The sequence below is a fragment of the Plasmodium knowlesi genome (genome assembly GCF_000006355.2).
Source record: "Plasmodium knowlesi strain H genome assembly, chromosome: 14".
NCBI lineage: Eukaryota > Apicomplexa > Aconoidasida > Haemosporida > Plasmodiidae > Plasmodium > Plasmodium knowlesi.
In genome coordinates, this window is record NC_011915.2 from 2,056,777 (window position 1) to 2,070,387 (window position 13,611).

The following is a 13,611-nucleotide window of genomic DNA, read 5'->3' on the forward strand; positions in this document are numbered from 1 at the left end:
TTGGGGGGAGAGAAAAATTAGACCCCAGTTTGTACACCCCGTTGCGGAACATTTGGAGCACACTGTGCTTTGGTACCCGTGAATCAGTGGCAACATTATTATATTTTTTAGCTTGACCATTTCAAACAGCTTTTTTTTTTTTTTTTTTTTTTTTTTTTTTTTTTTTTTATGATTCACCATTTTGATTGGCTTTTCACCTGAACAGTTAATAATTTTTCCGTAACAGCTGTCATATTTAACTCCTTTTTTTGGCTTTTTACCATACCTGTTCATACTTTTCCCCCTCTTTTTTCGTTCTCCTTTTTTTTTTTTTTTTTTTCTATGTCTAATTTATTTGCACATATGTGTGCAGAAAAAAAAAAAAAAAAAAAAAAAAAAAAAAAAAAGCTAAGCAGAGGAAGGCAACCCAAAATTCGCTTAGTGCAGAAAGAACGTGCTTTGAATGAGCTCCCCCGGAAGTTACGCAGAATTTGGACGAAACGAGGGAAAAAATGGAAAAAACAAAAGAGTTGATTAAGCACATTTAGTGTAATTAACTTGCTTTGAGCACTACGCATGGATGACGCATCCGGCTTATCTGTCAAAATTACCAAAAGGGAGAAAAAACTCGTAGGACACTTCCTTCCAGAGTTATATCTCTCCTTTTGTTGGCTTCAGTTTTCTCCTCCTTTAGTTCGTGACGATAACTTTTGCGAAGAGAATAAACATAGATAACAACGCTTGTTTTTTTTTTTTTTTTTTGGCTAGACCTTTTACTTTTACGCTTACACATTTTGAATTGGTCCAAGTGCCTAGAAATATGTTCTGTGTAAAAAAAGGCGAATGTACCATGCGTGCATTAGCGCATACATCGATTAACGTACAACTACATAAGCGTTCACGTATTTATACGTATGCATGCATACACTCTTACATGCGCGAGATGTGGCGCGGAAAATAGGCAGAAGCCCTTTGGAACGCCTCGATAATTTTATGCATCTTCCCCGCTCATTCGAATTTTTCATTTTGCGAATACGTGGAAGCATATCGTCTTGGCTCCATCAATCGCAGACTCGGCTTGCGAGGAAAGAAGCATTTCGCGCGTCACGTAGGGCAAAGTAACCCCCTCCATCAAACCGCAGGGAGCACATCGGATAGTCAGTTGCCACCACTCCCCGCCGAGCGTAGTGTAAGTGTGTTCTTCCTGTGTTAGTGCGATAGCCCAGCTGGTGTCACGTCGAGTCAAATCGCATCACATCCGTTGACATCGGTTCACTGCATGTGATCGATTCTTTTTCCAGCGCTAGGGGCAGTACACCATTTGAGCGAATGCACTGCTGAGGCCGCACAAGGATGCGTGAAAATAGAATGACACGAAGAAACAACGACTAGAGTCGCAAGAACTGCTTGAGACCAGTCAGTTCAGCTACCTCATAACTGGAGGAATGTCCCAAGTGGATGTGTATATATACGTGTTTGTGTGTCTGTGTGTGTTTTCGTACATAACTTGGGGAGCCACGGAATCGTGTCGCTGTTGGCCATGTTAAGTGCCAAGCCAGTGGGCGGGAGAAAGCGACGCGAGCCGGTGGCTACTGCTTCCCTGCGCATGGAGAGGGGGTCCAAGTGGTTGAGAGGCGCACCAGATTAGTTTAGCCGCGTAGCACATTAGTAAGCTTGCAGTATATTCTGTAATTTCTGTGAGCACGTACGTACGTGTACACATATTCACTTAATTACTTACATAACCAACTGAGGTATAAACTCCTTGGAGATTTCTCCACTGTCGCATCCCCCATGTGTAGAAGCAGATAAGTGGCTCTTTGATCAGAATTCCTGTGTGTCAAGGAAAATAACCTTGTCTTCTTTTAAAGACTCAAGAAGTTACACCCTGTTTTCACCGCTGCGGAGAAAGGCGCTAGCATAAGTATCCATGCAGAAGAGAATTCCGTGGGTTGCCCTGCACATGTACACACGCACGTATAATAAGAAGAGGGTCGATAACCATGCCTAGCAAGTACGACGATGGAGAAAGCCGCCTAAACGAGTACGAAGTAATTAAAAAAATAGGAAATGGAAGGTTTGGTGAGGTCTTCCTTGTAAAGCATAAAAGAACACAGGAGTTCTTCTGTTGGAAGGCTATATCATATAGAGGGTTGAAAGAAAGAGAAAAATCACAACTAGTAATTGAAGTGAATGTAATGAGAGAACTAAAACATAAGAACATTGTTCGGTACATAGATCGCTTTCTGAATAAAGCCAATCAGAAGTTATATATCCTCATGGAGTTCTGTGATGCAGGGGATTTATCAAGGAATATACAAAAGTGCTACAAAATGTTTGGGAAAATAGAAGAGCATGCAATTGTAGATATTACAAGACAGTTACTACATGCCTTAGCCTACTGCCATAATTTAAAGGATGGACCAAATGGCGAGAGAGTATTACACAGAGATTTGAAACCACAGAATATATTCTTATCAACTGGAATTCGACACATAGGAAAGATAACAGCTCAAGCGAATAATTTAAATGGAAGGCCTATAGCAAAAATTGGAGATTTTGGACTTAGTAAAAATATTGGCATAGAGAGTATGGCACACTCATGTGTAGGTACCCCATACTATTGGTCACCTGAATTGTTGTTACATGAAACGAAGAGTTATGATGACAAGAGTGATATGTGGGCTCTTGGTTGTATCATTTATGAACTTTGCTCTGGCAAAACTCCATTTCATAAGGCGAATAATTTTTCGCAACTTATTTCTGAGCTTAAGAGGGGACCTGATTTGCCCATTAAAGGGAAGTCCAAGGAACTAAATATGTTGATAAAGAATTTATTAAACTTGTCTGCGAAAGAACGACCCAGTGCTTTGCAGTGTCTGGGGTATCAGATTATTAAGAATGTTGGTCCTCCTGGGGGGGGAGGTGTGGCTCCTATGCCCGGTGCTGTTGTCACGAGGAGAAATCCATCCAAGGAACACACCGGTTTGCAGCTAGCCACTGTGGAAAACGGGAAAAATGGTGAAGACGTGAATTATGGCATTTCACAGAATGTCCTGATAAACCAAAGGAATGAAGAACAACATGGGAGGAGAAGCTCTAGCTCCGTCAGCAGACAGAGCGTCAATAATGTTACGAATAAGGATGATAGAAAGTACCCCCAGGATGGAGGTACTAACTGTCATGCTGTTAGTGGGCACTACGGTGGTCGGGTTGATAAGGACCACACGGAGAGAACCCGAATTGAAAAGGAAAACGCGCATCGGAAGGCGCTTGAGATGAAAATCCTGGAGAAGAAGCGAATCGAGAGGCTCGAAAGGGAACGCGTGGAGCGATTGGAAAGGGGGCGCGTGGAGCGACTGGAAAGGGAGCGGGTTGAGAGGTTGGAACGGGAGCGAGTAGACCGCCTCGAACGGGAGCGTGTTGATCGCCTCGAAAGGGAGCGAGTGGACCGCCTTGAACGAGACCGATTGGAGAAGGCGCGGCGGAATTCGTACTATCTGAAAAGTATGGAGAATGGACTCAGCGCAGGAGGCGTGCCAACCGACGGATCCAGTGTGGGTGCCACCGAAGGAAGGAATCACAGCGGCGTGCGCAGTAGTGTACACTGCAGCATACAGAGCAGTGTGAGGGGTGGTGTGCATGACAGTGTGAGGAGCGGTGTGCATGACAGTGTGAGGGGTGGTGTGCATGACAGTGTGAGGAGCGGTGTGCATGACAGTGTGAGGGGCAGCGTGCATGACAGTGTGAGGGGTGGTGTGCATGACAGTGTGAGGAGCGGTATACCTGACAACGTGCGGAAGAGTAGTGGTGTGAAGGTCGAAGGGATGGGAAATGCGCGAGCGCCAGTGCCCAATCAAGGCACTCACGACGGAAGCTTCTCCAGAGGGAAAGACACAAGTAATCATGTTAGTAGCTACAAGCCATATATATATGACAGTAGGAAGGAAAAGAATTATCAAGAAACCTTTGATCGGAACGAGGTGCATGGGTACAGGAAGAACAGCCCCATAACCACGATAGTACCCTCAAGTCATGTTATGCAGACAAAAGGTAACACAGGAATGAGTGTGAATTCTAAGTACCTGGGTGGAGCGGGCTATGGAGGGTATAGCAACAATCACTCCGCCACTGGTCAGTACGTCGGGAACCCCATGGAGAGTGTAAAATATCGAGAACATAACAAGTACAGTGTTGTTGGGCTAGCCAAGAATGCAAAGGAGGTGTACAAAGAGACGGTGAACCCGATTTGTTCGACGGAGTCGCAGTACGAACGGGTGTACAATCATGGTAACAGGGGAGGGCATACTCACAGTGGGAGTGGGAGCAGTGGAGGAGAGAGAACCGACCACCGAGATGGCGGGACCTGCAAAAGCAATCGGGTGTCCAACATTTACTTCAATGACAACGCCAGGAGGAGCGTCAGCGCGTTGCCACACATGAATGCAATAAACGCGAAGAAATCTAGCATATACAATAACACCTGTGATGAAGGCACGCTTAGTAAGAAGAGTGTCGAGGTAGATCGGAGTTACAAGCATCTGGAGAAGGATAGAGAGTATCTTCTGGAGAAGCGCAAAATGCTCATGGAGAAGGAGAAGGGCATCTACAACCGAATGCGCCATAACAACGACTACGCGTATGCGCCAGTGCGCGCCTTTGACCGGTAAATGAGGTGGAGATTCACTTTATGCACGCACAGGTGTTCGCTGCTGTACCCACTTCTGAATCACGTATATCCTACGGTCTACACGATCGCCCCCACACACCCCTTCGCGCAGAGGAGAAGACAAGAAGCCAAACGAGTTGGATAGGCGAAACAGAAGCCTCTCCATGTGTATGAATGAGCAAGAGAAACGAAGAGGCTCATCAACGTATAACGTGAAGGAGTACCACGACGAGGAGGAAGAACTCCATAACAGCTACACTCTGCAAAAGAGAAATATGTACGCCTTGAAGAATTTTACGCACAAGGGTCCGGATGCCTACACGTGCAGGTAGAGGGAGGGGGCGCAGAGGTGAAGGAGCTTCTTCCAGTTACCACTCCCCTCCAATTTTTTGCATTTTTTTTTTTTTTTTTTTCTGTCATTTATTCCCCCCTTCCACAAATACACTACCCCTGTCGAGGTTGTTTCATGGCTTTCCCCCGACGAAACAAGTTTCGCTTTTTTTGACCTACGCGTATGCATCCGTATACCAATTCGTTATGTATTCTTTTTTTTTTTTTTTTTTTTTTTTTTTTGGTTTGATGGCGCACCTTGGTTTGTCATGTGTGTGGTCCTCACATTTGATTCCCTTTTTTTTTTTTTTTTTTTTCCTTCTCCTTGCATTGTCTTTATTTCTGTTACGTTAAGCATTTGCATGTTTGGTGGGACACGTTGTTCTGCCTGGTCCCCCCAGTGTCCATACATGCGCCCAATTCATTTACCCACTTTTTTTTTTTTTTTTTTTTTTATTTCCACTGGGGGATGTGTACCACATGAAACAGATTCTTCCATTACATTTTTGAAAAAAGTTTCTGTTTCGGGAGGAGGTGAGAGACATGCGGTGGAATAGCTGGAGGTGTATCTGCCTGAGTTGAAACACATTCTCACAGTAGGTCTATTAAAAAGTACGCATTCGTGGAGGATGTAGATAATTACCTATAAGCATATAGATATATGTTTCCCCTTCCTCGGCTGCGTTGTGTATCCTCTTATACTTATCAATATTATTCGAATCCTCTTTTTTCATTCTACATTGTTTTGCTTCTTCTTCAAAATAAATTGTTGTGAATGAAAAAAAAAAAAAAAAAAAAGGAGTGTGCCCTCATATCATCTCTCACCGGTTATGCTCCGACTGTGCTCTTCAATCATTTTCCCCCACTGTTGCCGTTTTTTTTTTTCATTACCTCTCTCTCTCATGTGAAGATAAAAATTATTTTGAATAAAGCCAGTTCTTTAGTAGGAATTTGGATGAGCGGCTTTCTCTGTAGGTCCGTTGCCTGTTCTGTGATCTGCTTCGCTACGCCGTGCAATTTTTTTTTTTTTTTTTTTTTTTTTTTCCTTATTCTTCAAACTGTTACGGGATCGAAAGATGGAGGCGACGACTCACTCCGACCCACTGGCGAGGTTACATAGGAAAGGCAGCAGAGGGTCGAAGTCTCAACCGCCGCACTCCGTAAAGCATCAAAGGGAAGGAAAAAAAAAAAAAAAAAAAAAAAAACATATCTTCACCTTTCCATGCCTCTATATATAATACCCCCTCATTTTGCTCCGCTTGGCATTTTTAAAAAGATCCTCTTTTTATTATGCATCTAACATCTTTTGGTTGTATTTGCTGGTAGCCGTAAAATCATTCCATTACTCGTGAGGTGAGTATGCCTCAGGGGTAAGTTTTCACTCTCCACGGATGAGCAGCCATGGGTAGTAAAGTACTTTTTTTTTACGTGTGTCAAGTTATATCCTTGGCTGCGCGTTAGTTACTCTTTTCCAAGGAAGCTTCGCATTTTTATGTGTTTGCAAAGCCTCTACAAAACATGCAGGCATAGGAACTCAAATGGGGTGGAGCAAAAAAAAAGAAAGATGTAGAATGTGAGTAAACATTTAAAAACGTAATCAGAGGGAAAGAATCTGAGCATGAATTGTATGTTCAAGCAAGGACTACTTTGACACGCACAACAGTGAGAGCTTGTTTTTTATATTATCGTTAGAACGTATCCGCATAGTTGCATGTGTTTCCATGATTATCCTTTTTTCCTCACTTTTTGGTTGCGCTTTGCTTCGCTTCTACATTAAAATTGACAAGACGGATAACTTTCGTGTAGACGCTCCTAAAAATCTGTATGAGTGAGGCACGGTGTGGAATGGTATAAGGAGTAGATCGAGGGGCTGCACAACAGATAGACCGCTTAGCTCAAAGGTATAATCGAGCAGGGAGGTCCACCATAAGATGAGTTAGCATCGCACAAGCGCACATACATGATCACATTTGTACTTTAACGTATAACAATTTTTTTTTTTTTTTTTTTTTTTTTTTTTTTTTTTTGGCGATGCCGTGCGCCTGTTAGTCCCTTTTTTTTTGCTTAGAAGGGGAGCAATGCTTTTAGTGGAAGCATCACTTCGGAAGTGAAAAAAAAAAAAAAAAAAAAAAAAAAAAACTTATGGGCAAAGTGTATAAGTTGTAACGCTGATTTGCAGACAACGACACGCACGCTTCACCCACGTTGGAAGATGATCCTGAATCGTCCCAACTCAGAACCCTTCTCACAAAGAGTAATGAACTGGAGTAAACAACCTAGCTCCGTGACTACGTGCATAAATTTTTTTCTGTTTCCTATTTCGGCTATTCCTCTCATCAGTACAAACTCGTCACATGGATAAGTTCCAAGTAGGTCCCAATGAGGCAATGCCCGAACGGTTATGCGCATCTGCCCATGGGCATGTGTAACTTCGTGTGTAATTGTGTGCGTGTAACTGCATGTGTAATTGTGTGTGTTTAACTACATGTGTAATTGTGTGCGTGTGCATGATATGCAGGATGCATCGCCCCTTTCCCCCATGCAGACGCCGAGGGAGTTTTCGAACTTTCCAATAGGACAGGAGGTGCTTATAGACAAGGTGCTAAACGAACAGAGGTACCAACATGACAAGAGGAAGAAAAAAAAAAAGGGAGGAGAAGAAGATATCCAGGAACAATTACATTATTACCTGAATGAGAAGTATGAGTTATTCATTGGGTACAACCATTTCATGAACACGCTATTCAAGAAGAAGAAGGTGTTGAGAGTAAGTCATGGGAAAGACGACAGGAGGAAGATAAAGGAAAGGCATTCTCGTCGCGAGGGTTCACGCCACACCGGAGTAGCACCAAGTAATGAGGGCGCCACTAAGGTGAAGTGTCGCGGCGATTCCCATTCGAGAGATCGAGACAATGGTAGGAGAAATAGCGACAGGCGAAATGGCAAAAGACGGGGTGTCCACCCACATGGCACACATGAAGCACATGTAAAGAATGAGGAGGAAGATATCCCCCTGAAAGGTGACCAAGGGAGGGAGAAGAAGACGAAGATGTCAGGGTTGCGACACAAGGAAGGAGATTCCAAAGCGTTTAAGAGCTCCTCGTCCCCGCAGAGATGCACCTGCGACTGCCACCAGTGTCGCTCTCCGTTAGGGGCGAGTGATCCTGGTGACCGGGTAAACGATGTATTGGACGAGCAGGAAGACGACTCCTCGAATTATCGCATAGATGATCCATCGAATGATCGCATAGATGATCCATCGAACGACCGCATAGATGATCCATCGAACGACCGCATAGATGATCCATCGAACGACCGCATAGATGATCCATCGAACGACCGCATAGACGACGCATCAAGTTACTCATCTGCATCCCCCGCCCACTGCTCAGACGTTAGCGACATTTCCAACCTCTCCCCAGATGCATTTTGCTTCGAAAAACAATTTAAGTATATATATGACCTGTACAGGCAAAATGATAAAAATGTATATTTATTTTACAACCCTCCGGTGTGTAAGTGCGTAAATAAATCTTTCAAGGAGAAGTACTATCGGAGCCTGTGCCGCAAATACCCGTGCCTGTTCAATTGTACCTTTGAAGATGAGGAGGGTGACGGCAGGCCCAACAGAGGAGAAGGTGCACCAAAAGGGGAAGAAGTAACCAAGGTGGAAGAAGTAACCAAGGTGGAAGAAGTAACCAAAGTGGAAGAAGTAACCAAAGTGGAAGAAGTAACCAAAGTGGAAGAAGCACCAAAGGGGGAAGAACCCAGCAAAGGGGAGGAGGAACCAAATGATGTGAAGAGACTGACGTACGCCGAGGTAGCATCTGACGCAGTGGAAATGAAGTTGTACGCGAAGGCCTTTTTTGAGTTGTGCCTTTTGCAGGGTGGAGGAGGTGATCGTGTGAAGGGGGTATCGAAGGATATGGAGAAGAATACATCGGGTGATGCTGTGGACGAAGGTGCGGGTGATGCTGTGGACGAAGGTGCGGGTGATACTGTGGACGAAGGTGCGGGTGATACTGTGGACGAAGGTGCGGGTGATACTGTGGACGAAGGTGGAGGTGACGCCCCAATAAAGGCAAGCCCTGTAGATGTGACGCAACGAGAGAATTCCATCCTTGGAGAAGAAGAAGAACACATGCTTAAAAAATTTTTCAATAAATGTCTGCGTAGAATAATGAGAAAGAAATCACCAACGTGTGAAAACGGATCCTGTTGTGGGCTCCTCTATGTTCCTTATAGTTATATCGTGGTTGTCTTAAATAGAAAGGTGGAAAATCTGAGTTACATATGTAGTTATTTAAAACTCCCTTCCAGTACCGACATGTATTACAACAACAAAAGGAACATCGTAACCATATGTACAAAAAATTCGGTTCATGAATTCTTCTGCTATTACTCCCTGAGGGAAAATCGGTACATCAAAAATATACTTATCTACGATATTTTTTTCGATGGATTTATTCCGTTCTTTAAGCCACTCTTGAATTTGAAGGTGAAGAAAAATTTGGAGAAGGTGATGAACTACGTGAACTACAACAAGGGGTGCAACTTGTCCATCGTGTTTTTCTGGACGGGTGGAAGAGAAGAAACTGGTGTGGACGGTGCACAGAACGATATGCAATGTGGTGTGGAGAACCCTTCGGATCACAGTATCAGTAGCAGCATGAGCAGCATGAGCAGTGGTGGTGGTGGTGGTGATGGTGGTGGTGGGGGGGGTAGCGAAGCAAGGCACGCGATGAACCTGCGTGTGTGCAGAATCATAAATATTAATCATCCAAATGAATACAAAGGGATGAGAAGCAGACTGATTAAGAAGAAGGAGTGCACGGAGGGAACTGGAGGAAGAGAGAGGAAGGACAAAATGAATGCAGACCAAGAGTACTTTGCAAATCTCTGCAACGGAAGTGAAGTAATTAATAATATTAATATAAATATGGTTGTAGACAAAATTATAGATATAGCTAGTAGGAAGGAGAGTAGTTTATGCGATGAGAATTGTAATTTCAAGAGACATAATAAAAGATATGGGAAAAAAAGAAACATTCAGATATACCTATGTCAGTCTATTAATTCTTTCTCCTTCGATAGAAGACCACTTTTTATCAAACGCAGGGAGATAACTTTCTCTTCTTTTGTGCATTTTCAGAATGTTATTAAGACTTACTTGGGTGGTAGTAGAAACAACCTTGACGTTTTAATTCGGCGACGAATGGAGGAGGACGTGTTTGACATGGATCTGAGGAAGAGGAACCTACTCTCCAGTTTCCGTGGGGAAGAGGAAAGTGATACAGGGGGAACGACTGCAGATTTGGTAGAAGGTGAAAGAAGCAACCTAGACCACTTGTTCAACGAAACCCTCTTCTTCTTTAATGATAATTCGGATCTATACACATATGAGGAATACAAGAAGGCGAAGCTCCAAAGTGTAGGCAGAGGAGGAGAGCAGGACAACAACCCCACTGCGGAGCAACAACACAATGCACGTGGGAGGAACTGGATAACGCGAAGCGCAACATATGCAGAAAGGGAAAACCTATGGGATTCCCTATGTACACAGTACGCACAGAACCTCTTTAATATATATGTTTGCTCCTTCTTGAACAGACAAAATAGTTACAAAAGGGTTACATCCCCTGTCGGGGGGGGTGGAAAAAAAAATAATATAATAAAAATTAATAAAAATAAAGGAGATAAAATGTCCTACCAGGAGAGGATTCGCTTCATTAAAGAATGCTACTTCCGCCTCTTCCGCTTTTACAAAGAAAAGTTCCGAGTCTCCCTGAAGAAGGAAGAAGAGGACATAGTGCACAGGAATAACTGGGTTAGCGAGGATTCGTTTATCGCGCTCTCCAGGAAGGGTACCATGTCCAGGTGATGAAGGGCCACTTTTTCTCGGAATCCCCACCTTTACGCACAGGTGCATACATGTGTGCCCATGTGTACCGTTGCTTAAAGAGACACTACTTTTCACGCATGTTTTTTTTTTTTTTTTTTTTTTTTTTTTTTCCATTGAAGGAGTTATTATATACCTCTCCACCCATTTGGAGAAAAGCTTATCGTGAAAAGAAACAAAAAAAGGAAAGTTCCTCTTTCCGCGGAGGGGGTGCTCGACCGGGGGCGACATCCCCGCATAGGGGGGGGGATCCTTCCCAGTTCGCAAAGTTCTGTTGGTTTATCTGATTAGTTGTGCAGATTTTTCCGCTCACTAGATCATCCATGTAGAGGCGTTTTTTTTTTTTTTTTTTTCCGGTGCTACAGGAACACGTGGCCCATTTTCAGGGGCCGCATTTTTTGGCATCCCACAAAGGGGGAAAAACACACCTCATCAGGGTTAATACGAAATGTTAGAAAAAAAAAAAAAAAAAAAAAAAAAAAAAATCATCTTTAAAGTGAATTATTTCTCACATAAGTAAATATATGATCAATTGACTCGAAAAAATCACCCGGACATGATCGCGTGAAAAATGTGAGCAAGAATGTTTCCCTCTGTTCAGCTAAAGAGAAGGTAAAGAAAGGGAGAAACATGGATCCCCTTTTTTTTTCTTTTTTTTTTTTTTTTTTAGGGGGGGAGCCCAACCCTCCTGAGAAAGTTAATTCTGATACGAAAAAGAGGGGTTGGGGGTGTCCCCCATTTGGAGTCGCAACTGTGAATTGGTGTTGCAACACAGTGTAGAATTTTCTCGTCCTTGAAAAACGTTTTCTCCCTCCTCTTTTTCTTGTCGCTTTCTAACTACGCAGCACGCTCTTGAGGCTCTCCAAGATTCTTTCCCTGTCCGCTGTCACGTCCAGGGGAAAAGCGCAGGAGTTGATTAAAAATGGAAAAGTGAAGGTTAACACCTCGGAGTTGCTTTTTTTTTTTTTTTTTTTTTTTTTTTTTTTTTTCATTTCCGTGTTTTCAAATCGGTGCTGCGTAATATATGCCTCGTTGGGAAGGATACGTACTCAAGGAGAATCATATAACTGAGAAGGGAACCCTTACACCGATCCACTTCCAAACCCATTATCCTTTCCACTTCTCCTGCAGGTGAATAACCAAGTGGTGCGTCAGAATGTCGTCGTAGACATAAACTCAGCCATCGAACTGGACGGCAAGCCAATCCTTGTTGATGTCACAACCAAACTGTGGGGTATCTACAAGCCCAAACATGTGTTTTGCAGCTCGGAGACAAATTACGAATATGAGGAGAAGAAGCAGGCTCTAAAGATTGCTCCCCCCCACGAGTTGTTGCCATGTGGGAGGTTACCAGAGAGGGGTAGTTATTCCACTACGCAATTGGAACCTGGAGATATGCGGAAAACCTTTCTTCCTGAAGGAAGGAGCCAAATAGTTCAGGCAAGAAGAAGTGATCATTACCAAGGGTATTCAGGAAAGGTGGATGAAAGATTAAGGATGTTAAATTGGAAGGAAGATATTGTTAGGTATCCACCCGAAGTGAGAAGGAACCCAGACGAATTGGAGAAACCCTCGCGGAGTGAACCCCAAAAGCTAAATACAAACCTTTTTGATTTTATAAGAAAAAAGAACAAGGCATATGAAACGAAAAATAATATCGCGAATGATATCCCGGAACATCTCATCGTAGTGAACAGTTTAAGTGCATCCAGTGAAGGATTGGTGCTACTAACAAATGATGGAGACTTCGCAAGAAATTTAAAAGGCATAGAAAACAACATTATCACTTCGTACATCGTAAAGGTGAAGGAAGAACTCACAAATGAAAAAATAAAATTAATTGAAAAAGGTTGTAACGTTGGTGATGTACACATAAGACCACTAGATGTGCATGTTATCAAACAACATTCTTCCTCCCCCAAATGGATCAAACTTACTTACGTAGAAAAATCACACACATATTTAAACCTTCTTTTTTCGAAATATGGCTTAACCATTAGGAAGTGTAAACGTTTTTCCTTTGGCCCGTATAAAGCATCGGATCTCTCAGAGAATTTTCTCACGCCGATAAAAATACACAGTACACTCTCTCACCTAATCCCCAAGTACTCTCCAAAATTGATTCTCGCACAACCCACTGGAAATGTTCTAACGGATGAATGTGATAAATTCGTCCTCGTTAAGGATTATCTGAAAAATTCTGTAATTCGGGGGGTGACACACCAGACAACTATAAATGGCGACGAAGTTACATGAAGGGGAGGCGAGATAGAAAATCAGCCTGTTGCAACAGTGACATTCAAACATAACAGGGTTACTGTTTTAATAAATGGAAAACCCACTCTTCCTGCATGATGTAAACGCACACATAGACAATACGTGTCTGCGAAGAATTTTTCCGACGAATCGATTCAGCTTGTAAATAGGGAACCCACAGTGCATCCTCACATTGGGTAGCTATTTTTTTGTTTGGGGGAAGTACAATTTTTTTTTTTTTTTCCTTTTTTATTCCTCGAAGGGATACATCCTTCGCTTTTCCCCATTTCTTGCCCTATTTTTGCGTCCATTTTTTTTAGTGTTTTTCCTTGTTAAGTGAAAAATTTTAAAAATTAAAAAAATATATATATATATATATATATATGAAGGGTAGAACTGAAAAAGTGAAATACACAGCATAAAACGTTCGGGTTGGACAAACTGGGTAACTTAAATAGGGATGCAGAAATGAAAATCT

The 13,611-nt window shown here is 42.9% G+C and overlaps 3 protein-coding genes across 3 annotated transcripts; all 3 read left to right on the forward strand.

Moving 5' to 3' along the window:
• Positions 1-1,982: 1,982 nt before the first annotated feature.
• On the forward strand, positions 1,983-4,980 carry PKNH_1447700 (NIMA related kinase 1, putative; the record flags this gene model as incomplete). Its single annotated transcript, XM_002262318.1, has 2 exons — positions 1,983-4,645; positions 4,761-4,980. The coding sequence occupies 2 exons, from the start codon at positions 1,983-1,985 to the stop codon at positions 4,978-4,980; spliced, it is 2,883 nt and encodes a 960-aa protein (XP_002262354.1).
• Positions 4,981-7,332: 2,352 nt separating this feature from the next.
• Positions 7,333-10,859, forward strand: PKNH_1447800 (conserved Plasmodium protein, unknown function; the record flags this gene model as incomplete). Its single annotated transcript, XM_002262319.2, has 2 exons — positions 7,333-7,347; positions 7,524-10,859. The coding sequence occupies 2 exons, from the start codon at positions 7,333-7,335 to the stop codon at positions 10,857-10,859; spliced, it is 3,351 nt and encodes a 1,116-aa protein (XP_002262355.2).
• Positions 10,860-11,460: 601 nt separating this feature from the next.
• Positions 11,461-13,133, forward strand: PKNH_1447900 (RNA pseudouridylate synthase, putative; the record flags this gene model as incomplete). The annotated part of the gene is made up of 3 exons (XM_002262320.1): positions 11,461-11,489; positions 11,723-11,813; positions 12,009-13,133. The coding sequence occupies 3 exons, from the start codon at positions 11,461-11,463 to the stop codon at positions 13,131-13,133; spliced, it is 1,245 nt and encodes a 414-aa protein (XP_002262356.1).
• Between the last annotated feature and the right edge of the window lie 478 nt (positions 13,134-13,611).